The following is a 26,420-nucleotide window of genomic DNA, read 5'->3' on the forward strand; positions in this document are numbered from 1 at the left end:
CTCACCACCCACTCACCTCTCTCACCACCCACTCACCTCACCACCCACTCACCTCTCACCACCCACTCACCTCTTTTACCACCCACTCATCTCTCACCACCCACTCACCTCTCACCTCTCTCACCAACCACTCACCTCTCTCACCACCCACTCATCTCTCACCACCCACTCACCTCTCACCTCTCTCACCACCCACTCACCTCTCTCACCACCCACTCACCTCTCTCACCACCCACTCACCTCTCTCACCACCCACTCACCTCTTTTACCACCCACTCACCTCTCACCTCTCTCACCACCCACTCACCTCTCTCACCACCCACTCACCTCCCACCACCCATTCACCACCCACTCTCTCACCACCCACCCACCTCACCTCTCTCCCACCACCCACTCACTCACCACCCACTCATCTCACCACCCACCCACTCACCTCTCACCACCCACTCACCTCTCACCACCCACTCACCTCTCTCACCACCCACCCACCTCTCTCACCACCCACTCACCTCTCCCACCACCCACTCATCTCTCACCACCCACTCATCTCTCCCACCACCCACTCATCTCTCACCACCCACTCACCTCTCACCTCTCTCACCACCCACTCACCTCTCTCACCACCCACTCACCTCTTTCACCACCTCCTGGCATTAACAACATAGATGGAAAGCTTCTGAGGATGGTAGCTGACTCTATAGCCATTCCTAACTGTCTCATAGCTAACTGGCTCATAGCAAACCTTTGGGGGATTTTTTTTGTGTGGAGCAGATACAATGCTACTGTATTTCTCTGTATTTCTCTGACTTTCCACATGCTTACAGAGAAGGGCACTCAACTGCACTGGCACAAATGACTGATGATTGGCTGAAAGAAATTGGTAACAAGAAGATTGTTGGAGCTGTATTGTTAGACTTCATTGCAGCCTTTGATATTATTGACCATAATCTGTTATTAGAAAAACATATGTGCTATGCCTTTACATCCTTGACCATATTATGGGTTGAGAGCTATCTATCCAATAGAACACAGAGGGTTTTATTGAATGGAAGCTTCTCTAATGGAAAACATGTAAAGTGTGGCATTTCACAAGGCCCTCTAATGATCTATCACTAGCATGTCACCTTAGACTATAAATTGTCAAGGTAAAGGCATATTGATTCAATTGTTGTGGAGATACTCAGCACTTGTAACACCACAGTTGACCAAACAAGTCCTGCAGGCTCTAGTTCGATCTAATCTTGACTATTGCCCGGTGGTCATATGGTCAAGTGCTGCAAAGAAGGACCTAGAAAAGCTGCAACTGGTCCAGAACAGAGCAGCACGTCTTGCCCTTCTATGTACAGAGGGCTAATGTCCACAGTATGGCTCAAAGTAGAGGAGAGATTGATTTCGGGTTGGGTGGTATCTAGATGGTGTCCAGATTTTCCTACCATCATATTGTTCCTGTACCATACCTGGATTTACTTTCAAAGATAATTTGTAGAAATATAACTTCACAGAGCTTCATTGTAAAGTGTCTAAACACTGTTTCCCATGCTTGTTCAATGAACCATAAACAATTAATTAACATGCACCTTTGGAACAGTCATTAAGACACTAACAGCTTACAGATGGTAGGCAATTAAGGTCACAGTTATGAAAACTTAGGACACTAAAGAGGCCTTTCTACTACTCTTAAAAACACCAAAAGAAAGATGCCCAGGGTCCCTGCTCATCTACGTGAATGTGCCTTTGGTATGCTGCAAGGAGGCATGAGGACTGCAGATGTGGCCAGGGCAATAAATTGCAATGTCTGTACTGTGAGACGCCTAAGACAGAACGGACAGCTGATCATCCTCGCAGTGGCAGACCACATGTAACAACACCTGCATAGGATCAGTACATCTGAACATCACACCTGCGGGACAGGTAGAGGATGGCAACAACAACTGCCCAAGTTACACCAGGAACGCACAATCCCTCCATCAGTGCTCAGACTGTCCGCAAAATGCTGAGAGAGGCTGGACTGAGGGCTTGTAGACCAGGTCCTCACCAGACATCACTGGCAACAACATCGCTTATGGACCAAACCCACCGTCGCTGGACCAGACAGGACTGGCAAAAAGTACTCTTCACTGACGAGTCGCGGTTTTGTCTCACCCACTCATCTCTCACCACCCACTCACCTCTCACCTCTCTCACCACCCACTCACCTCTCTCACCACCCACTCACCTCTTGGTCGGATTCGCGTTTATCGTCCAAAAGAATGAGCGTTACACCAAGGCCAGTACTCTGGAGTGGGATCGATTTGGAGGTGGAGGGTCCGTCATGGTCTGGCGCGGTGTGTCACAGCATCATCGGACTGAGCTTGTTGTCATTGCAGGCAATCTCAAAGCTTGCGTTACAGAGAAGACATCCTCCTCCCTCATGTGGTACCCTTCCTGCAGGCTCATCCTGACATGACCCTCCAGCATGACAATGCCACCAGCCATACTGCTCGTTCTGTGCGTGATATTTCCTGCAAGACAGGAATGTCAGTGTTCTGCCATGGCCAGCGAAGAGCCCGGATCTCAATTCCATTGCCCAATTCTGGGACCTATTGGATCGGAGGGTGAGGACTAGGGCCATTCCCCCAGAAATGTCTGGGAACTTGCAGGTGCCTTGGTGGAAGAGTGGGGTAACATCTCACAGCAAGAACTGGCAAATCTGGTGCAGTCCATGAGGAGGAGATGCACTGCAGTACTTAATGCAGCTGGTGGCCACACCAGATACTGACTGTTAGTTTTGATTTTGACCCCCTCCTTTGTTCTGGGACACATTATTCAATTTCTGTTAATCACTTGTCAGTGGAACTTGTTCACTTTATGTCTGTTGAATCTTGTGATGTTCATACAAATATTTACACATGTTAAGTTTGCTGAAAATAAACGCAGTTAACAGTGAGAGGACATTTCTTTTTTTGCTGAGTTTATAAGCAGTGGCGTAGCAAGCACGGTATTATATAGAGCCATGATCACATGGAACTCCCTTCCATCTCAAATTACTCAAGCAAACAGCATGATAACTAATACAACACCTCACAGCACAGCGCCTCTCCCCTATCTATCTGACCTAAATAACTCATAGGCATATGTACACTGAGTGTACAAATCATTAAGAACACTCTTTCCAATGACATAAACTGACCAGGTGAAAGCTATGATCCCTTATTGATGTCACTTGATAAATCCACTTCAATCAGTGTAGATGAAGTGGAGGAGACGGGTTAATGAAGGATTTTTAAGCCTTGAGACAGTTGTCATTCAGAGGGTGAATGGCAAGACAAACAAATGTAAGAGGCTTTGAACGGGGTATGGTAGTAGGTGCCAGGTGTACCGGTGTGTCAAGAACTGCAACGCTGCTGTTTTTTTCACGCTCAACAGTTTCCAGTGTGTATCAAAAATTGTCCGTCCCAAAGGACCCAAAGGACATCATGTCAACTTGACACAACTGTAGGAAGCATTGAAGTCCACATTGGCCAGTATCCCTGTGGAACGCTTTCGACGCCTTGTAGAGTCCATGCCCCGACGAATTAAGGCTGTTCTGAGGGGAAAATGGGGGGGAACTCAATATTAGGAAAGTGTTCCTAATGTTTTGTACACGATTTATATGTACTAATGTATGTATGCATGCAACTGTCCGTAGAACCTATTTTGGTTCTATTGTTCTTATTTAAAATGTGTGTAGTTCAGTCCTTGAGCTGTTCTTGTCTAATGATGTTCTGTATTATGTCGTGTTTTGTGTGGACCCCAGGAAGAGTAGCTGCTTCAGAAACGGCTAATGGGGATCCTAATAACATACCTGCTCACCTCTCTCACCTCCCACTCATCTATCTCATCTCTCACCTCTCTTTCTACACATGCTCACCTGTCTCTCACCCGTCTCTCTCTCTCTCTCTCTCTCTCACCAGGGTGTGGTTTCTGGTATCTTGCTGGTGACGTCCAATAAGATGTTCTTTGACCCTTGTAAGACTCACCCGTTGGTGATAGAGCACGGCTGTGAGGAGTACCTGCTGTCCTGCTCAGTGGACAGCCTGGCCTCAGTCTCCTTCTACTCTGACATCTCCCACGTACACTTCAACTCCTCCACACACAGGTCAGCGCTAAATGGCTATGTGCACGTTCAAGGCACACACCGATTTGGTGTAGCTCTGCACAGATCAACATATCTTCACAATGCCTTGGAAGGCGTTTAACTTATGAGGTCACTGTTATGATCCTATATTCTCCGCAGACCTGTGTTAAATTGGTGTATCTCGAATACGCACTCTGACTTGTGTAGTGTGGGTCTCTGACATTTTTAGTTTGTTACAAACAAGCAATGTAGATAATCATTGTACCATCTTAACTGCTGTGAAATATATTTTCAGTAACCCAAAATATTGTATTTTCAGCTGTTTAAAGCTGGTGTACAAAACCGAAAGTGAAAGACACAAAAACTAAACTTAAGAACAGGAAGCATAGCTTGCATAGAAATAGCTCAGAACAGATCTACCACTTCTTTGACTTTCTTTCAATGATAATGATAAATCTATAACTCACATTTCTATGTGAGTTTGGTCAGGTCTCCCAAAAAGTTAACATATTGCAGCTTTAAATACTGTATCATCTCTAATATCTAGCAGTGGAAATGGGGTTTATGATACGATAGGATATACTTTATTATCCATTTACATGGAATTTCATTTTGTGAAGGCAACATACAGATACACAAGAAAATAATACACTATAATGCATTGAAAATGGGAAACACTGGAAAGATAATAATAATGCACACATCATTATTCAGTTTATGTGGTCTACTGTCCAACCGTGTATTGGGCCTACATCTGTCCTAGGACCACTGTTCAGCATCCTACAGCTGTCCTATGGCCCACTGTTCAGCATCCTACAGCTGTCCTATGGCCCACTGTCCTATGGCCCACTGTTCAGCATCCTACATATGTCCTATGGCCCACTGTTCAGCATCCTACATCTGTCCTATGGCCCACTGTTCAGCATCCTACATCTGTCCTATGGCCCACTGTTCTGCATCCTACAGCTGTCCTATGGCCCACTGTTCAGCATCCTACAGCTGTCCTATGGCCCACTGTTCAGCATCCTACAGCTGTCCTATGGCCCACTGTTCAGCATCCTACAGCTGTCCTATGGCCCACTGTTCAGCAGCATGATGGCCATCGGGATGGAACTTGCTCCTGCTCCTATTCTTGCTGAACAGTGGGACCTTGTATCTCCTTCCAGAGGGCAGCAGTTCAAAACATTTGGCAAGATTGTGTGTAGGGTCCTCTATGATGCACTTGGCCTTGTCCCTCTCCTGTCTATCATAGCATTGGCCCTTGGACATCTATGGTGTCAAGGCATGTTTGCTGGGTCAGATATTGCAGAACATGCAACATACACTGAGTATACTAAACATTAGGAACACCTTCCTAATATTGAGTTGCACACCCACCATTAATTTTGTCTTGCCCATTCACCCTCTGAATGACACACATACACAGTTCATGTCTCAATTGTCTCGAGGCTTAAAAAGTATTATTTAACCTGTTACTAGGTGGAATGGAACTAAAAACATACAGAAAACTGGCTCCAAAACTGTCAAGATGCTCGAGCAGGGTGGGAGGCGAAGCAGCAGTAGCCCTCCACACCACAAGGGGGAGACTGTCCCAGCACTGGGGTCTGCTGCTACATCAGAGCTGAGGTCTGCCCTGGCTCTGAGCCTGGTCCAGGGGTTCTCTGAGGAGGAGAGGAGCAGTGACATGGCTGAGTGGCAGCTGGAGGGGAAGGGTAGTCCGCTGGAAGAGCTGGCTGTGCAGTCATCCAGGACTGTGGGAGGAGCTGTTTTGAGCAGTGCTGCCACCTTCTGTTGTGTTGGACAAGAGGCAGCAGGGACAGGGAATAAAGTGAGGATGGAGCTGGTGGACAGAGAGGGTACAAAGAAGCAGCAGTCTGTGAGGAATCAGACACCAGGTAAGGAAAGGAATCAAGTCAATAGGTTATTATCATGGTTATATCCCAAGGAGTACCATTTTTAGTTAATTTTTCTCCATCCTTCCCCCTCTCTCTTTCCACCTTTCTCTCGTTCTCTCTCTCGCTTTCTCACTCCCTCTCTCTCCCTCATTCTCCCCCTCCCTCTTCTCCAGGCCCCTCTAGACTGTCTTCAGGGACTTCTGGAGGTCTGGTGTTTGTCAGGCTGCGACTCCAGCAATCCACTGGGAAGAAGAAAGGTGTGGCTGCAGGCTTGCTGCTGGGGACAAACAAAACCTTACCCCGGAGGGACTCCTGGTTCGCCTTCTCCCAGGAGAGGTAACCGTCTGGAGCCAAAGAAACAGACTGTTTTAGTTTAACATTAACATTCCGTTTAGATTCTGTGAACATTAACACCTCACAATGACAATGGCTAACATTAACATCAAGTTTAACATGTCTCCTGTAGCGATTTGAATTGCTGTTGAATGCTGAGGAATGTAGGCTTCAAGTTTTTTTTTGTTAATCAAAGGTCTGTCGTGTCTTGTCGTCTGTAGCTCAGATGAGCTGTATGCCTACATGAACCACTGGAGGCCTGGCCTGTGCATGCTGGAGGGAGGGTCGGAGGAGGGCGATGAGGAGGAGTTTGTACTGGTTGAAGACAGAGAAGAGAAGGAAGAAGAACAGGTGGTGTCCAAGAACCATGGGCGGACTGGGGAGGACTGGGAGGTAAGTCTGGATTTTACTGGGGAGGACTGGGAGGTAAATCTGTATTTTACTTGGGAGGATTGGGAAGTAAGTCTGTATTTTACTTGGGAGGATTGGGAAGTAAGTTTGTATTTTACTGGGGAGGACTGGGAGGTAAGTCGGGATTTTAGACTGGGGAGGAATGGGAGGTAAGTCTGGGGAGGACTGGGAGGTAAGTCAGGATTTTAGACTGCGGAGGACTGGGAGGTAAGTGTATTTTACTGCGGAGGACTGGGAGGTAAGTCTGGGGAGGACTGGGGAGGACTGGGAGGTAAGTCAGGATTTTAGACTGCGGAGGACTGTGGAGGTAAGTGTATTTTACTGGGGCTGCATTTTAGAGTTGAGGAGAGTCATAAAGAAAGGCTGGAGTGCCTGATGTGGACATACAGGTAAACAGCAATACATTGCTTTTGACTATAGCTTTAAGTAAAGACCCCTTGTGCACACCATGGCCTGGGGAAGTTTGGGCAATTGTTTAAAAGTTTGAGAAGTGTTTAGGTGGGGTCAGGGGTTATTGTTTGACATGTGTGTGTCAAGTTTTCGCGACAATGGGATTTTAATGGGTTTATAACTAGGTTGCGTGTCTTGTGTTGCAGCTGGTGACAGTGGAGGATGGTAGCGGGAGACTCCCCCTGGACATGGACAAAGATCCAGAGGGACTGTGTGAGATCGTAGCCCAGAGTCGCATCTTAGACGCATCGCTTGTCAGAGAGGTGAGTGTGAACACATATTCATAGACAGAACTTCACAAAACACACGCTCTGTCTCATCTAGTCACACACACATTCACAATGGAAGATCATTCACAGATCTCATCCATTCTTGGATAAGAAGGAGAGACAATTACTTAATTAATCCCAAATGGGAAATTAATGTCGCTGGCCAGCGCCACACATATAGAAGAAATTACACACGTTACTCTTCTTGCCTCTACTTCCACAAATGCGTTGACTGGTCTGGGTTTAAAGTTAAATCAAGAGTCTGAGACTGAACCTCACTACTTCTGCCTCAGGCTCCCTTGAGCAGCACTGGCCTTCAGTCAAACACAGTGCAATTCATTTACTGAACCTTTGAACCTCTGAGTAGAGTACTGAAAATATGCAAAACCTCTACTGTGGCCATGTTTCACGATGGAGGGTCAAGTAGGAAGGGATCAGGTATGAAGATCCAATATAGCCATTTTTATCTCTATCATATTATTTCTGGGTAACAATTAAGTATCTTACTGTGATTATTTTTTATTAAAATGGTCAAAAATAAAGAAATATAGCTTCTTAGCAAAGAGCAATTTTTAAGCAAGAATTTTGCTAGGAGTGGTCTGAGTGGGGAGGGGCAAACTGAAAATGAACTGTTATTGACAGAGGGGTTTGGAACTCTATTTTATTATTGTGTCTATTAACAATGTTCCCTATTATTTTTTGAGGCACTGAGAAAATTGTAGGTCTTGTGAGCGGAAATTGGAACATTGTGAGAATTATGTGCAACTTCCGGCTCGCTTTTACGGTGAACACTGAGGCTGTACCCTTACAGTTTTAGACATTATTGTGGCTGTTTGAGCATATTGTTGGCCTATAAATTACAGTCACCTATTTGAAACCACTTTACAAAATAATAATTATTACCATACAGAGAATAAAACAATGTAGGCTACCCCTCTGCATATTGGCTTATTTGCATATTCAAGCCTGTCTCAAAATACAAGACATAAGCTTTTTACCGGACTGTCCTTTCAAAGACAGCTTGAAATGTAGCGTACACATTTTGTGCTCTTGTAGGATGCAGTAACTCCCCATTGCTGACCTATACTTATCTATAACTGGGGTTATAACTCGCTAACGAGCAAAGAATATCCACGAATATCCACTGATAAGCACTCTGATCTGAACTGATCTGAAAAGCTCAATCACTCGCAGGTGATTGAAAGACTGCTTGTGGTCTACCCCAGCCAATAGAAATCTACTCCTTTGCGCTCTGGCTCTGCCTACAACAAAATCACAGACTCAATCTTGCAAAGTTAGATTTGGTTTGGTTTGTTGCATTGAAAAGGGGCTGATATAATGTTGATTCGATCACAGAAAAAACGTTGATCTATATAGCACAAACCTCATGGGGCAAACTCTGTGAATTTTAATCTCTTGAGTCTCAGCGCGGCCTGGCATTTCTTCTACGTGGCAGTCCTGGAATAGATATGCTGCCACACACGAGTGCAGCATAGAGGGAACATTATTTATTATCTAATTTACCGCCTAGTACACCAGGCAGGCCAAAATTCCATCCCACCACAATAGGCTGCAATTAGCAATTTCAAGCGGTCTTTTCAAACAGCTCTTACATTTAAAAGAGCATAATCATAATTTTCACAATTTCACAGTATTATTCCAAACTCGGTGTGGAAATATACACCGAGGGTACAAAACATTAGGAACACCTGCTCTTTCTTCAATCAGTGTAGATGAAGGGAAGGAGACAGGTTGAAGAAGGATTTTTAAGCCTTGAGACAATTGAGACATGGATTGTGTATGTGTGCCATTCAGAGGGTGAAGTCCATATTGACCAGTATCCCTTTGGAATTCTTTCGTCACCTTGTAGAGTTGAGGCCGCTCTGGGGGGGTGCTAATCAATAGTAGGAAGGTGTTCTTAATGTTTTGTACACTCAGTGTCAATAAAACACAGGAAAATCACGTTTTTTTTTACTTCACCTTGCCCAGCGTCGTCCAGGTTAGGGTCTGGCCGGAGTAGGCCGTCATTGTAAATAAGAATTTGTTCTTAACCGACTTCCCTAGTTAAATAAAGGTTAAAAAAAAGAATTTAGCAGAGCAGTGCTGTGATCACTTTGAACCAATACATTATCTAATGAGCCCTGCAGGTCAGCTCTGCAAGTGGCTTATGGTTTCCAGTCCCATTCACTTAGATACCAACTATCTCCCTCTCTCCCTTTCACTTTCTTTTCCACTCATTTTAAACTTGTAATAAGTGTATATTCGCCTATCTTTTTGCCCCTTCCGTCTCTCTCTCACTCACCCGCCACTCCATTCTCCTTCTCCATCCGTCCATCTTTCTCCAGCTCTCAGTGGAACTGCCACCCAGGACAGTGGGCCACACGTGGCAGCTGGCTTACAGCACGTCTCGTCACGGCTCCAGCCTCAAGTCCCTCTACCGGAGGCTGAAAGGCAGCGACTCGCCTATACTCATGGTCATCAAGGACTCACTTAATCAGGTGTTCTTTTTATGTACTCGTATTTGTTATTTTCACGTTACAAACGACACCCCTAATGTTCCACGCACCATATTTCGAATATCTATCTGACTTAGATGTTAGAGATTACACAGAATGTGTGCCATAGACTACCTGCTTTTCATTTCATTTGCACTATTAACTTGGACACCCACATGTCAAGACTACTGTGGGGTTAGTTTGAATAACATACCGATTTTCCAGGAGCCACAGAGAGAGAGAGTTGTGGTCACCTATGAAGTCCTCCATTTGATGAAGTCTGTCTCGTTTGGTTACCAAAGAGTTGTATTTTGGTTAATGGTAGGTTTGTTTCTCTGTGCCCCAGGTGTTTGGGAGCTTCCTCTCTCACCCTCTGAGGCCAAGCGAGACCTTCTACGGCACAGGAGAGACATTCCTCTTCATGCTGCTTCCTCGCTTCAAGGTCAGCCAAGACACACACACATACACACACACACACACACACCTTATGACACACACACACACACACCTTATGACACACACGCACTATGACACACTATGACACACACACACTATGACGCATACAATGCCATACAATTCCCACCCACATGTTCTAATCTGAAATGTGGCTTTTTAAGGTATAGGTACAGAATTGTTATTTTGCCAAACTAACTGAAAAGACGATACTGTTCGTTGTAAATCTTGCTGACATAATATTGCAGGAGTTTCCATAGCAACCTAATTACTATTCACATCAAGGTCTCTACCAACGTCACATAATCGATTCATGCGTGAATGTGGATTAAGAAAAAGGTCCCTTTCTGCATTTTTATGCACAAACAATGTGTAGGAACTCATCGCTATCAATAGTGTACTGTATATGCATAGCATTACAGAAAGGCAAGGTCATTCATAAGCACAGAGGTGTTGGTATCCTATTCTGACTCTGTCCTTGTCACGTCCCACAGTGTTTCAAGTGGACCGGAGAAAACTCCTTCTTCATAAAGGGAGACTTGGACTCTTTTGCTATCGGAGGAGGAAGGTGGGGTCACTCAGAGTCATACCAATATGTCTTAGGTTATGGTTTTCTTGATGCTGATGTTATTTATGTTTGCTTGACACTTACTGCATGTTGATGCTACAGCTACACTACATGACCAAAAGTATGTGGACACCTGGTCATCAAAAATCTCATTCCAAAATCATGGTGGATTAATATGGAGTTGGTCCTTTCCTGCAATAACAGCCTCCACTCTTCTGGGAAGGCAATCCCACTAGATGTTGGAACATTGCTGCAGGGACTTGCTTCCATTCAGCCAGAAAAGCATTAGTGAGGTCTGGCACTGATGTTGGGCAATTAGGCCTGGCTTGCAGTCGGTGTTCCAATTCACCCCAAAGGTGTTTGATGGGGTTGAGGTCAGGGCTCTGTGCAGGCCAGTCAAGTTCTTCCACACTGATCTCAACAAACCATTTCTGTATGAACCTTGTGTTGTGCATGGGGGCATTTCCATGCTGAAACAGGAAAGGGCCTTCCCAAACTGTTGCCACAAAGTTGAAAGCACAAAATCGTCTAGAATGTCATTGTATGCTGTAGCTTTAAGTATTCCCTTCACTGGAACTAAGGGGCTTAGCCTAAAACCATGAAAAACAGCCCCAGAACATTATTCCTCCTCCACCAAACTTTACAGATGGCACTATGCATTGGGGCAACTAGCTTTCTACTGGCATCCGCCAAACCCAGATTTGTCCATCGGACTGCCAGATGGTGAAGCGTGATTCATCACTCCACTGCTCCAGAGTCCAATGGTGGCGAGCTTTACACCACTCCAGCCGACGTTTGGCGTTGGGCATGGTGATCTTACGCATTGATCACACAGGCAGTGTTTTTGTGCAAAAGGGTATGCAGCATCATCTGGATATGTGTGCAACAAAAGTTAAACATTCACCTTCTGCTACCATTTCTGTCAAGCCATCTACGCATATAGCTTGATGCATACATTTTACATACACTTAAGCCAAATACATTTAAACTCAGTTTTCACAACACCTGACATTTAATCCGTGTAAAAATTCCCTGTTTTAGGTCAGTTGGGATCACCACTTTATTTTAAGAATGTGAAATGTCAAAATAATAGTAGAGAGAATTATTTATTTCAGCTTTTATTTCTTTCATCACATTCCCAGTGGGTCAGAAGTTTACATACACTCAATTAATATTTGGTTGCATTGCCTTAAACAATTTAAACTTGGGTCAAACGTTTCGGGTCGCCTTCCACAAGCTTCCCACAATAAGTTGGGTGAATTTTGGCCCATTCCTCCTGACAGAGCTGGTGTAACTGAGTCAGGTTTGTAGGCCTCCTTGCTCGCACACGCTTTTTCAGTTCTGTCCACAAATGTTCTATAGGATTGAGTTCAGGGCTTTGTGATGGCCACTCCAATAACTTGACTTTGTTGTCCTTAAGCCATTTTGCCACAACTTTGGAAGTATGCTTGGGGTCATTGTCCATTTGGAAGACCCATTTGCGTTAAAGCTTTAACTTCCTGACTGATGTCTTGAGATGTTGCTTCAATATATCCACATAATTTTCCTCCCTCATGATGCCCTCTATTTTGTGAAGTGCATCAGTTCCTCCTGCAGCAAAGCACCCCCACAACATGATGCTGCCACCCCCATGCTTCACAGTTGGGACAGTGTTCTTCGGCTTGCAAGACTCCCCCTTTTTCCTCCAAACATAATGATGGTCATTATGGCCAAACAGTTTCATCAGACCAGAGGACATTTCTCCAAAAAGTACGATCTTTGGCCCCATGCGCAGTTGCAAACCAGTGGCTTCTTCCTTGCTGAGCTGCCTTTCAGGTTATATCGATATAGGACTCGTTTTACTGTGGATATAGATACTTTGGTACCTGTTTCCTCCAGCATCTTCACAAGGTCCTTTGCTGTTGTTCTGGGATTGATTTGCACTTTTCGCACCAAAGTACGTTCATCTCTAGGAGACAGAATGCGTCTCCTTTCTGAGCGGTATGATGGTTGCATGGTCCCATGGTGTTTATTCTTGCGTACTATTGTTTGTACAGATGAACGTGGTACCTTCAGGTGTTTGGAAATGACTCCCAAGGATGAACCAGTCTTGTGGAGGTCTACAAAAAATTTTCTGAGGTCCTGGCTGATTTCTTTGGATTTTCCCATGATGTCAAGCAAATAGGCACTGAGTTTGAAGGTAGGCCTTGAAATACATCCACAGGTACACTTCCAATTGACTCAAATGATGTCAATTAACACATCAGAAGCTTATACAGCCATGATGTCATTTTCTGGAATTTTCCAAGCTGGCACAGTCAACTTAGTGTATGTAAACTTCTGACCCACTGGAATTGTGATACAGTGAAATAATCTGTCTGGTAACAATAGATGGAAAAACTACTTGTCATGCACAAAGTAGATGTCCTAACCGACTTGCCAAAACTATAGTTTAACAAGGAATTTGTGGAGCGGTTGAAAAACCAGTTTTAATGACTCCAACCGACTTAAACTGTATGTTCGATAAATCCAACGTATGCACCACACAGAACGCACTGCAACTGCAACGCAAACGCAGCGTTCTATTGGAAATGAATGTACTTCTGGAGTACCAAAATGTAATGACGCTGTCGATGTGAACGAGGCATTAGGCTTGTGTGCGGCTGCTCGGCCATGGAAACCCATTTCATGAAGCTCCCGACGAACAGTTATTTTGCTGATGTTGCTTGCGGAGGCAGTTTGGAACTCTGTCGTGAGTGTTGCAACTGTGAACTTGTGTGGCATACCATTTCCACTTCACAATAATAGCACTTGCAGTTGACAAGGCCAGCTCTTGCAGGGCAGAAATTTGACAACCTGAAAGGTGGCATCACATGACGGTGCCACGTTGAAAGTCACTGAGCTCTTCAGTAAGGCCATTCTACTGCCAATGTTTGTCAATGGAGATTGCATGGCTGTGAACTCGATTTTATACACCTGTCAGCAACGGATGTGGCTGAAATAGTTAAATCCACTCTTTTGAAGGGGTGTCCACATACTTTTGTGTGTGTATGTACAGTGGGGCAAAAAAAGTATTTAGTCAGCCACCAATTGTGCATGTTCTCCCACTTAAAGATGAGAGAGGTCTGTAATTTTCATCATAGGTACACTTCAACTATGACAGACAAAATGAGAAAAAAATCCAGAAAATCACATTGTAGGATTTATCATGAATTTATTTGCAAATTATGGTGGAAAATAAGTATTTGGTCACCTTCAAACAAGCAAGATTTCTGGCTCTCACAGACCTGTAACTTCTTCTTTAAGAGGCTCCTCTGTCCTCCACTCATTACCTGTATTAATGGCACCTGTTTGAACTTGTTATCAGTATAAAAGACACCTGTCCACAACCTCAAACAGTCACACTCCAAACTCCACTATGGCCAAGACCAAAGAGCTGTCAAAGGACACCAGAAACAACATTGTAGACCTGCACCAGGCTGGGAAGACTGAATCTGCAATAGGTAAGCAGCTTGGTTGGAAGAAATCAACTGTGGGAGCAATTATTAGGAAATGGAAGACATACAAGACCACTGATAATCTCCCTCGATCTGGGAATCCATGCAAGACCTCACCCCGTGGGGTCAAAATGATCACAAGAACGGTGAGCAAAAATCCCAGAACCACACGGGGGGACCTAGTGAATGACCTGCAGAGAGCTGGGACCAAAGTAACAAAGCCTACCATCAGTAACACACTATGCCGCCAGGGACTCAAATCCTGCAGTGCCAGACGTGTCCCCCTGCTTAAGCCGGTACATGTTTGCTAGAGAGCATTTGGATGATCCAGAAGAAGATTGGGAGAATGTCATATGGTCAGATGAAACCAAAATAGAACGTTTTGGTAAAAACTCAACTCGTCGTGTTGAGGGCAAAGAATGCTGAGTTGCATCCAAAGAACACCATACCTACTGTGAAGCATGGGGGTGGAAACATCATGCTTTGGGGCTGTTTTTCTGCAAAGGGACCAGGACGACTGATCCGTGTAAAGGAAAGAATGAATGGGGCCATGTATCGTGAGAATTTGAGTGAAAACCTCCTTCCATCAGCAAGGGCATTGAAGATGAAACGTGGCTGGGTCTTTCAGCATGACAATGATCCCAAACACACCGCCCGGGCAATGAAGGCGTGGCTTCGTAAGAAGCATTTCAAGGTCCTGGAGTGGCCTAGCCAGTCTCCAGATCTCAACCCCATAGAAAATCTTTGGAGGGAGTTGAAAGTCCGTGTTGCCCAGCAACAGCCCCAAAACATCACTGCTCTAGAGGAGATCTGCATGGAGGAATGGGCCAAAATACCAGCAACAGTGTGCGAAAACCTTGTGAAGACTTACAGGAAATGTTTGACCTCTGTCATTGCCAACAAAGGGTATATAAGAAAGTATTGAGATAAACTTTTGTTATTGACCAAATACTTATTTTCCACCATAATTTGCAAATTAATTAATTAAAAATCCTACAATGTGATTTTTCTGGATTTTTTTCTCTCATTTTGTCTGTCATAGTTGAAGTGATGATAAATTACAGGCCTCTCTCATCTTTTTAAGTGGGAGAACTTGCACAATTGGTGGCTGACTAAATACTTTTTTGCCCCACTGTAGTGTGCGTCAATGTTTAGGAAAACACATCACTTTACTCTATTCTAAAGCATTGAACAAGGACCTGAGTTTCTCTCGCTCTCTCTTCCCCAGTGGTCACTTTGGCTTGTGGCTGGATGAGATGCTGTACCTGGGCAGGAGTAGCCCCTGTTACACCTTCAACAACTGCTGCCTTTCGGAAAGAGACGACTTCCACGTCATGGAGCTGGAGGTGTGGACATTCTGGTGAAGACATGAACTCAACTCACCTCGCAACACATACTGACTCTCTCTGGCTGTCCAATCACTGCATTAAACAGGACTCTAGAAACCACATATTCTAGTACAATAAGTTGTTGGATGTACCTGAATATTTTGACTTTAATGTGTGGTTTTGGGCTGGAAACTCAACTGTAAATATTCTGAACCCTACTACTGAATGTGGACCAAACCGTTATGTGGAGGGGTATTGGTGGTTTGGAGATTGTACCCTCGCTGCCTTGGAAGACTTGGCCTGTTGCAGCCCCCCACTCCTTCCGCAGATTGGTATGGTCCTCACTTTCAGGTGACTCGGCCTTGTGGATACTGTTATTCTATGGTGGAATTCACATTTCCTTCCAACAATGGATCTCCCCATCTAAAGGCCATGCCTGCCTGCATTTCCACCCCAGCACAACTCGCACTCTTATTCTGGCACCATAGTTTAAAATTAATGAATTGGAGGAACTGAAATCACTACTCCTTGTTGCATATGAACTGGGGGGGTAGGGGGTCTAAACTTAGTACATTTTAGAAATGTTTCATGTTACCCACATACAACCTGAAATGTACTCAGATCTCATTTCTGATCAATGTTCACACAGTACAACACAAATAGACGTTATGAAATGTTATAACGTCTTTATCTGATACTTCTGGGACACGTCGGTTTCATCCAGTGTTCAGCGCAAGCTCACTCAAGACTACTTTTTAGTAAAGATCCATTTTTATTTTTTTGCAGACAATTTGCCACTATCAGTCAAAAAGCCTATTTCAAGGGGATGACTCACCTCTGCAATGGCTAAATGTGCTGCCTACATTGCAGCGCTTAACAAGAGGCTGATGGAGAAACCTTTCCTAAGATATGACCCATTTCAAAGTTTATCACATGTACACGTGATAGAATCCACAATGATTAACTTCTTCTTGCCTCTAAGTTCATTTTGTTATATAATCTTTGGTGTAGTCACCCCATAAGTTCTGATCTCATGGTCAAGGTGTTAAGAAATAACTAGTCAGTCAACATAAGACTGTTGGCTTTCATAAAAAATATTAACAAAACAAACAATTATTACATGACACATTGTGCCACCATACAGCTTTGTTTCCATGACAGCTGTTGGCAACCTCGGGGGAACAGAGCGGGGGTGTTGCCTGCAGAAGCTTAAGCAATGACATCAGGCCCTACCCAGCCAACTTTGGACTTTCAGGCAAGGCCTTCACAAACTGCTGAAACTCTAGAGGGAACGACTTGACCTGCCCTGCCCCCCCAACAGAAATAAAACGTGTGTTTCTTTGCATATTGAGAGATATAACAAATAAAACAAAACAATGCATTATGGTGCAGTCTGTTTTGATATGAAAATGTAGATATAAAGAAAAGTTTGAGCAAATCTCACTCACTGTTATGACATGATAACAGAAGGCATAAATAAGTCAAATGAATTAGCCACTAGTAGGTGAGGTCAAAGCAATGTTCGGAGCCTGGCCACGGTTCTGAACATTGTACTTTAAAATAGTTGGTAAGTAACAGCAACATTAGCGATTATATGGAATGGGATTAGAAGCATGTTAACTTGAAAGAACATCTAGTAACTGAGTATTGAGTTTAGTTAGAAAAAAAAAAAAGTTGTCTTCAGGAGGACTCAAATGGTGTAGTGGCCACTGTCGTTTGAAGAGGTTGTTGTAATACTGATCATATTGGATGCTAGTAAAACAACCTGAAAAGTTAACAGCTGCCAAGCCAGCGCTTTAGGAATCTGATCCCTACACACAAGTTAGCTTTTTCTTTGATCATTATCCTTCACAGAGGAATTACTGTAGTTTTTACACACACACACACACTTTTGACCACCGTTCGTCTTTACTGTGCCAGGTGCTCCTTTGCTTTCTCCAGACCCTCTTTGAGGAAGTTGATGTACGTAGCAGTGGATGGGTCCTCGAACCCCCCAGAGAAGCTAAATGTGGCAGCTTCCTCCTCCGGCTTCATGGACGTCTGGTCCAGGAAGTAGTTAGCATTGATGTGGTGAACCTAGAGAATTTAAGTCATTAGAGATTCAAGTCATTTTCAACCCTCCGTAAGCTGTTGTCATTTCCTCCAAACCCTTTTTTAAATGTGTTAGCTGGCTATTTAGCAACGCCCAGAATCAACAAAGTGAAGTATCCACTTAAAGGTTGTTGATAAACAACTGGGATGTTGAGATGGAAACATGATGGAACTGTAAGGACTTACAATAGTGCCGTTGGGCAGCGCCACCATCATTTCTACTGGAAAGTTGTAATTCTCCAGGTGTAGGCGGGCCCTCTGACTCTCAACCGGGTTCTGCTTGTTAGCCTGAGATTAAGATTATTAGGATACATCACCACCACATCAATCAAAACAGACAGCAGGACCTCGACAACAGATGGAGTGGAATATGTTCAACTTGAGGTCACTTGAGACAAACTTTGATTTAGTAATGAACACTATCCATTAAAAGTGGTATCATTATTTTCGGCTTGAACCTTGAGGATGAGCCAGTGGTGCCAGCTGGTGTCACTTTAAATCGAAGGATGGGCTCATTGTAATATCTGGAATGGAACAAATAAAGTTTCCATGTTTAACACCTTTCCATCCATTCCATTCCAATGAGCCTGTCATTCGATTAAATTGGCTACGAGCAGGGCTGAGCAATATGGGCCGCTCACTCACCTGCATGTCCTCCAGCTCTTTGACCAGGGACCAGCTGCTGATGAAGCTCTGGTTGAGCAGGGCCAGGACGGGCGAACTTTCCAGGACTGTCTCCCGGAGAGTCCGCCCCGAACCTGTAACAACGTGTTTGGAGGAAGCAAAAAAGGTCAGATGCAAAGCTAAAGACATTGTAATATTCAGTGCTCAAAAGGGTATTCTGCTTTAACTGGATGTCTTTCCCTTAGTCACTCACTTCAACCCCCCCCCAAGATGACACCCCTTTACCCCCAGGTCCAGGATATACTTTAGATTTTGTAAGTTCATCACTTAAAATGGCCCTAAGTGAGCACTAAGGTGGATTATAATCATTATTATCTTCATAGAGCACAGTGTCACAGGTGAACCGTCTCACCTCAGCAGGATTGGTCATCTAGTGCCCCCCAGAGGAGGATGGAGTGCACCAGCTTGCTCTCTTCCTGCGCTCGCTGAAAGGCCTCCGAGAAGGGCAGGTATGACACCTGTGGACAATGGAAGGAGAGATGTACATCATCACAATGGTGCGGAGTCTATCAAGTTATTTTTGAGAGAGCTTGGGGACTACCAAGTTGTGACCGAAGTTCAAAGGTGACTAGAACAATCCCCTAAATAGATGGGACAAAACTGAGCAGGCGTATTGAGCTGTACCTTCTTGAAGGGGTAGAAGGTGACCTCGAGGCGGCGAGCAGCCTCCTCGCGGCTGATCTCAGACGTCCAGTGTATGTCCTCGAAGACAAACTGGATAGGGTCGCTGCCTCCACCTCGGCTATCGATAATATTCCCCTCCTCATCCTGGATGAAGGAGGGAGTGGATGGACCAGCGGCCTGCAGCTCCATCTGACAACACACAGCGTTTCTTAATATGAATACTACCGTGCTCCACTCTCATATGCTACGAGTGCATTCTGCGAGGACGTTATCTTGAGTACGAGAGTGTGGAGAACGCATAAAACATTCTATTTGAGAAGCACTCGCACTCCCCTGACTGTATAACCTCACGCTGCACCTCCCCATTCCCTGAACTTGCCTCCAGCCAGGACATTGGCAATAAACGAAAAACAAGATTTCCACAAAGCCAACGTTTTACTTCATAATTATCAGCTAGGTAGTTTAACAGGCAAAGACCTACAACTGTTGTTATGCAAGGTAGATGACTAGCTGTCAATTTTTTTGTGGGTAGCTAGCTAGCCTGTTAGCCATATTTACGTACTATGGGCTTGATCGATGCACATGCCACAATTAACACAGTATTTATTAATGTATCAAGACAAAATATTGTTGTCATGCAATATGTGAATGGGCACCATTTCATTCCGAAGTCTGAGTTTATTTTCTCTTGCTTCAGCTATTCCATTGATTTCAAGATATTTGTCGTTTTTTACATGGTTGTGTCATATTTCTGTGCATACTTTCCGTTGAAGCTTGCGTCGATACATGCATCAAAATATGTACAAATAGAGTATGCATCTGAGAGGTGCCCTCCGTGCTTTGATTTGGACTCATACTCTTGACAGTCCCGTGCTCCAATTTGCGTGCTCGGAGCACGGTAGTAGGCATATTGACAAAACACCCACAGAGATCCCATAACAAATACAACACATCCTACTATGTCACATTACACAGCATGACAAGGCACAGTAGCCTACCTGTGGCAGGTATCCAATGTCCACCTCCATATTACTGTTCTCAGTGGCTCCATAGAGCCACTCCATGTCCACATTCAGAGTCCTGTGAGACCGGGAGAAGTCAGTGTCTGCCATCTTACATTCACTTACAGATATATCAGTAGCATTACTATCATCCTAAAGGTCTACTCTGATTGGATAAGAGACAAAGTCTGTAGACTACAGAGGTAATTCTGGTTATTGATAACAGTCAACCGTGTTATTCACTGACCTGTCGTTGGGGACGTAGAGGGTGAACTGTCGGACGTGGGAGGAGTCCCGGGAGAGGATGATGTTGCCAGTGAACTGGCCCGGGGTGAACCAGAAGGGGAAGTCTGGGACATCATTGAGCTGAAACTCTGCATGGATCCTGTGGAGGTACAGGGATAATAACATGTCAACTAATTGTAAACGCAATGGACTAGGCTTGATGAGGAATCTCAGAGTTCCCTCACCTGAAGACAATGTCTAGATAAAAGTCACTGGCGGCTCGGATGCAGGCCACTGTTCCCTGAGGGGCAAAACGAGACTTGATGAAGGGCCGTGGATGGAACATACTTAGAAGGGAGTGAATGAGAACCTGTGGGGAAACAAATACAGTCACTGCTAGGTTCATATATTTTCTTCAACCAAGTTGTGACATTTTACGTTTTCTACTGATATCATGACAGACTATGCTGTAATATCATCTCATAACCAAGTGTTACTTTGCCTTTCGCCAATGTATATATAATCATCGCCAAGAGTTTGAGTGATGATCAAGTGTAGTAGACAGTTAAAATCAAACTCAATATAAAATATCAGATACAGTCACTTCCTAAAACCGTACCTCTTTTCCTCGTGGTGCAGGAGGGTGGTAGCGATTGTTTGGCAGGTACCCAGTGAAGATGTTGAGCTCACTCTGAATGACCCACCAGGTGTCCCCCACTTCCCCTTTGTTTTTGGGGGGCAGGAAGGCCCTGAACTGGCTGGCAGAGAAGGACATGGAGGGCACAGCAGGACTCTGCCAGGAACGCAGCCCACTCAGGGAACTATGAGTAACCTGGAGAGGCGGAGACTTAATTGTGATATCTGAGGCTTTCTCTGCTAAACCTTGGACGGTCTATTTGAACCTTTTTCTCCCTTTTCTGTAATTTATCACCATAAGTCCTTTTATAAAAGCAACTTACTGGTAGGTCATCTTTTGAATCCACTCAGAGACACAGCTTCGAAAGCAGTAAAATGTTTACAATGTAGAGTTATCTATTCTCCATTCGAACCACCCAGTTTATAATTCAGTGCAATTCACAGGTAAGGTAAGTTATCACTGTTATTATAACGTGAGTGTTGGGCTGGTCTACTCTTATTACCCCGAGGAAGCCGTCCTTGCTCTTCGTCATTGTGTCAAGCTGCAGAGGCTGCATCTTGGCCTCCAGGGTTAGGGTCTCTCCATTGGGGTCATGGGTCACTTCCTCCTCAAAATCTGCTGGAGGTGAGATCCCTGCAGGGAGGCAGGCAAAAGGTTACAAACCAATGACTGAGTATTCGTGTTGGGTTTGTGGGGAAGAAGTATTTTTGGATTTGAATGTGTTAGGGTGCATAAGAAGGCTGGTGGTGAACCTGTGAGTTTCTCTGCGACGAGTTTGAACTCCTCAGGACTAAGGTACAGGTCATGGTTTGTGTCCAAGGAGGAGAAGAGAAAGAGGCCCTCGGTGCCCAGTGCTTTCAAGGCCACTTCCTGTTGGAGGAACACACAATATGGGCTCCTTATTGCGTCTTACCGTGTCAGTTCTCACACTCCAGTGACATTCCTGAACAATGTCTGGGACCGATCAGAGTGAACCTTTTTAACACTAACCTCTAAGCACACTACAATTTTGAAAACATGGTTTTGGATAAAGAAAGCAGCTACAAATATATAAGTTTATCAAATGAGTGTACTTCAAATTAAACATGCCAAGGAAGTGAGGGGATTAGTTTCCCAAAAGAATGTTGTAACCTTGAGGCCCTTCTACACAAAAATACACTGACTGCATGCCCTCTTATGTTAGCTCAATGGATGGAATAAGGAGAACAACTTGTGAGCCAGACAACTATTTCTGTAAGTGGGGTGTTAATTGTGGGACCAGCTGTGGCAGACATCCAACCCCCTAATAAAACGATTTTGGGCAACAACAAAAAAGTTTAACTATGGGGTATAAAAGTGTTTGATCCCACAAAGACAAAAGGTATGTGTTCAACTTCTAAAACCTTCCCAAAAATGTAAAATAAGCCACATGTTTTCAAATACTATGATTAACTTTTAACAGTTAAGAAAAATAACTGCCATCAGCACAAGACTTGACAGAGAAAATGCAATCTTTGCGATAATTTCAAAAGGTAATTCATGTTTTATGTTCATGTTTTTTCCACAACAATCAGTTGTGGGAAAAGTACAATGTTCATACTTGAGTAAAAGTAATGATACATTAATAGAAAATGACTCAAATAAAAGTGAAAGTTACACAGTAAAATACTACTTGAGTAAAAGTATTTGGTTTTGAATGTACTTAAGTATCAAAAGTAAATGGAATTTCTAAATTGTACTTAAGTATCAAAACGTAAAAGTATAAACTATTTTAAATTCCTTATATTAAGAAAACCAGACACAACAGTATATATATATATATATATATTTTTTTTTAATATATATATTTTTTACGGATAGCCAGGGGCAAACTCCAACACCATCTACAAACAAAGCATTTGTGTTTAGTGAGTCCGCCAGATCAGAGGCTGTAAGGATGACCAGAGACGTTCTCTTGATAAATAACTGTGAATTGGACCATTTTCCTGTCAAAATGTAACGAGTACTTTTTGGGTGTCAGGGAAAATGTATGGAGTTAAAAGTACATTTTTTTTTCATTAAGAATGTAGTGAAGTAAAAGTACAAGTTCGCAAAAAATATAAATAGTTAAGTAGAGATACCCAAAAAAACGACTTTAGTAGTACTTTAAAATATTTTTACTTAAATACTTTACACCACTACAGTCAATTCAGATGCAGAACTAAAGGCATCTGCTGAACAAGATGCGTACAACATGGATACAGATGTTGAACTTACATGACGTTTAAGTAGCTGTGAGTCCTGATAATATGTGTAACCAAAGGCAAGAAGGGGAACAATAATGAACATAAGCAATGTTGACATTGCTCCAATGATCCAAGATCGCTTGGACCTGCCAGGCGCCAGTCGTTCACCGCCTTGAGATTTGTCCAGACGCTCATCCTCCCCCAAACAAGCTTTCTTGTCCACCGGGATTCTTTTATCCACGTCCGCGGCCATTCCTTGCTCTCGCCCCTACACAAACGCAGGCGTGCTCTCTAGAAAGAAAATCGGCGCAGTACCCTTATCTATTGGAAATACAGCTACCAATTACGGTTAAAATGTACTCTACTCGGTAGAACTATCCGCTACTCTGTTGCAACCAACAGCTAGCTATATATGTCACGACATTAATTTCTTGATATTCTCACTTCCCACATCTCTTCTCCATTCAACGAATACATTCCCTGAGGGGCAAGACAGCATTAAAGGGCCAGTGTGCTATTTTGTTATTCGTTGGAATATCTGCTTGGTTCATCATTACCATAATAATATGTCGGACTTGCCAGAGAACATTGGATGAATGGAAAGCCGTTAAAACATATATTTATATATATTTTTTTAATCTATAATTGTATGTTTTGATATCAATCATTCAAAAATGTATATCAAGAAATGATTTTATCAATATCAATAATTCGATTTTTATATATAATATATATATATATATATATATATATATATATATATATATATATATATATATATAACCTTTATTTAGCAAGGCAAGTCAGTTAAGAACAAATTCTTATTTACAATGACGGCCTCTTTTGGCGCCGACAGAGATGGCAGAGATGGCCGCCTCGCTTCGCGTTCCTAGGAAACTATGCAGTTTTTTGTTTTTTTACGTGTTATTTCTTACACTAGTACCCCAGGTCATCTTAGGTTTCATTACATACAGCCGAGAAGAACTACTGAATATAAGATCAGCGTCAACTCACCATCAGTACGACCAAGAATATGTTTTTCGCGATGCGGATCCTGTGTTTTGCCTTACAACCAGTGCCACGGAATGGTTCCCATGCAGCGACCCAAAAAAACGACTCAGAAAAAGAGGGAAACGAAGCGGTCTTCTGGTCAGACTCCGGAGACGGGCACATCGTGCACCACTCCCTAGCATTCTTCTTGCCAATGTCCAGTCTCTTGACAACAAGGTTGATGAAATCCGAGCAAGGGTAGCATTCCAGAGGGACATCAGAGACTGTAACGTTCTCTGCTTCACGGAAACATGGCTAACTGGAGAGACGCAATCCGAAGCGGTGCAGCCAGCGGGTTTCTCCACGCATCGCGCCGACAGAAACGAACATCTTTCTGGTAAGAAGAGGGGCGGGGGCGTATGCCTTATGGCCAACGTGACATGGTGTGATGAAAGAAACATACAGGAACTCAAATCCTTCTGTTCACCTGATTTAGAATTCCTCACAATCAAATGTAGACCGCATTATCTACCAAGAGAATTCTCTTCGATTATAATCACAGCCGTATATATCCCCCCCCAAGCAGACACTTCGATGGCTCTGAACGAACTTTATTTAACTCTCTGCAAACTGGAAACGATTTATCCGGAGGCTGCATTCATTGTAGCTGGGGATTTTAACAAGGCTAATCTGAAAACAAGACTCCCTAAATTTTATCAGCATATCGATTGCGCAACCAGGGGTGGAAAGACCCTGGATCATTGTTACTCTAACTTCCGCGACGCATATAAGGCCCTGCCCCGCCCCCCTTTCGGAAAAGCTGACCACGACTCCATTTTGTTGATCCCTGCCTACAGACAGAAACTAAAACAAGAAGCTCCCACGCTGAGGTCTGTCCAACGCTGGTCCGACCAAGCTGACTCCACACTCCAAGACTGCTTCCATCACGTGGACTGGGAGATGTTTCGTATTGCGTCAGACAACAACATTGACGAATACGCTGATTCGGTGTGCGAGTTCATTAGAACGTGCGTTGAAGATGTCGTTCCCATAGCAACGATTAAAACATTCCCTAACCAGAAACCGTGGATTGATGGCAGCATTCGTGTGGAACTGAAGGCGCGAACCACTGCTTTTAATCAGGGCAAGGTGTCTGGTAACATGACTGAATACAAACAGTGCAGCTATTCCCTCCGCAAGGCTATCAAACAAGCTAAGCGCCAGTACAGAGACAAAGTAGAATCCCAATTCAACGGCTCAGACACAAGAGGCATGTGGCAGGGTCTACAGTCAATCACGGACTACAGGAAGAAACCCAGCCCAGTCACGGACCAGGATGTCTTGCTCCCAGGCAGACTAAATAACTTTTTTGCCCGCTTTGAGGACAATACAGTGCCACTGACACGGCCTGCAATGAAAACATGCGGTCTCTCCTTCACTGCAGCCGAAGTGAGTAAGACATTTAAACGTGTTAACCCTCGCAAGGCTGCAGGCCCAGACGGCATCCCCAGCCGCGCCCTCAGAGCATGCGCAGACCAGCTGGCCGGTGTGTTTACGGACATATTCAACCAATCCCTATACCAGTCTGCTGTTCCCACATGCTTCAAGAGGGCCACCATTGTTCCTGTTCCCAAGAAAGCTAAGGTAACTGAGCTAAACGACTACCGCCCGTAGCACTCACATCCGTCATCATGAAGTGCTTTGAGAGACTAGTCAAGGACCATATCACCTCCACCCTACCTGACACCCTTGACCCACTCCAATTTGCTTACCGCCCAAATAGGTCCACAGACGATGCAATCTCAACCACACTGCACACTGCCCTAACCCATCTGGACAAGAGGAATACCTATGTGAGAATGCTGTTCATCGACTACAGCTCGGCATTCAACACCATAGTACCCTCCAAGCTCGTCATCAAGCTCGAGACCCTGGGTAGGCAACAACATCTCCTCCCCGCTGATCCTCAACACTGGGGCCCCACAAGGGTGCGTTCTGAGCCCTCTCCTGTACTCCCTGTTCACCCACGACTGCGTGGCCACGCACGCCTCCAACTCAATCATCAAGTTTGCGGACGACACAACAGTGGTAGGCTTGATTACCAACAACGACGAGACGGCCTACAGGGAGGAGGTGAGGGCCCTCGGAGTGTGGTGTCAGGAAAATAACCTCACACTCAACGTCAACAAA

The 26,420-nt window shown here is 44.3% G+C and overlaps 2 protein-coding genes across 3 annotated transcripts in view; one reads left to right on the forward strand and one right to left on the reverse strand.

Moving 5' to 3' along the window:
- The window catches only part of si:ch211-15d5.11 (oxidation resistance protein 1), a 33,576-nt gene extending 16,418 nt beyond the window's left edge, over nucleotides 1-17,158 (forward strand). For both annotated transcript variants that reach the window (XM_024437725.2, XM_024437726.2), the window contains 9 exons: nucleotides 3,933-4,117; nucleotides 5,576-5,991; nucleotides 6,165-6,327; nucleotides 6,546-6,717; nucleotides 7,332-7,448; nucleotides 9,800-9,952; nucleotides 10,296-10,391; nucleotides 10,897-10,970; nucleotides 15,675-17,158. In XM_024437725.2, coding sequence (XP_024293493.1) covers nucleotides 3,933-4,117; nucleotides 5,576-5,991; nucleotides 6,165-6,327; nucleotides 6,546-6,717; nucleotides 7,332-7,448; nucleotides 9,800-9,952; nucleotides 10,296-10,391; nucleotides 10,897-10,970; nucleotides 15,675-15,810 — 1,512 coding nt within the window. In that variant the 3' untranslated portion in view covers nucleotides 15,811-17,158. The remainder of the gene's footprint in view (nucleotides 1-3,932; nucleotides 4,118-5,575; nucleotides 5,992-6,164; nucleotides 6,328-6,545; nucleotides 6,718-7,331; nucleotides 7,449-9,799; nucleotides 9,953-10,295; nucleotides 10,392-10,896; nucleotides 10,971-15,674) is intronic.
- selenon (selenoprotein N) lies at nucleotides 16,527-23,739 on the reverse strand. The gene is made up of 12 exons (XM_024437727.2): nucleotides 23,272-23,739; nucleotides 21,789-21,906; nucleotides 21,539-21,669; nucleotides 21,019-21,231; nucleotides 20,645-20,769; nucleotides 20,422-20,559; nucleotides 20,172-20,253; nucleotides 19,174-19,362; nucleotides 18,902-19,007; nucleotides 18,511-18,623; nucleotides 18,052-18,153; nucleotides 16,527-17,850 (listed from the first exon to the last, which is right to left on the reverse strand). The coding sequence occupies exons 1-12, from the start codon at nucleotides 23,491-23,493 to the stop codon at nucleotides 17,683-17,685; spliced, it is 1,707 nt and encodes a 568-aa protein (XP_024293495.1). The 5' UTR covers nucleotides 23,494-23,739; the 3' UTR covers nucleotides 16,527-17,682.
- Nucleotides 23,740-26,420: the final 2,681 nt, after the last annotated feature.

This window comes from Oncorhynchus tshawytscha, linkage group LG11 (genome assembly GCF_018296145.1).
Source record: "Oncorhynchus tshawytscha isolate Ot180627B linkage group LG11, Otsh_v2.0, whole genome shotgun sequence".
NCBI lineage: Eukaryota > Metazoa > Chordata > Actinopteri > Salmoniformes > Salmonidae > Oncorhynchus > Oncorhynchus tshawytscha.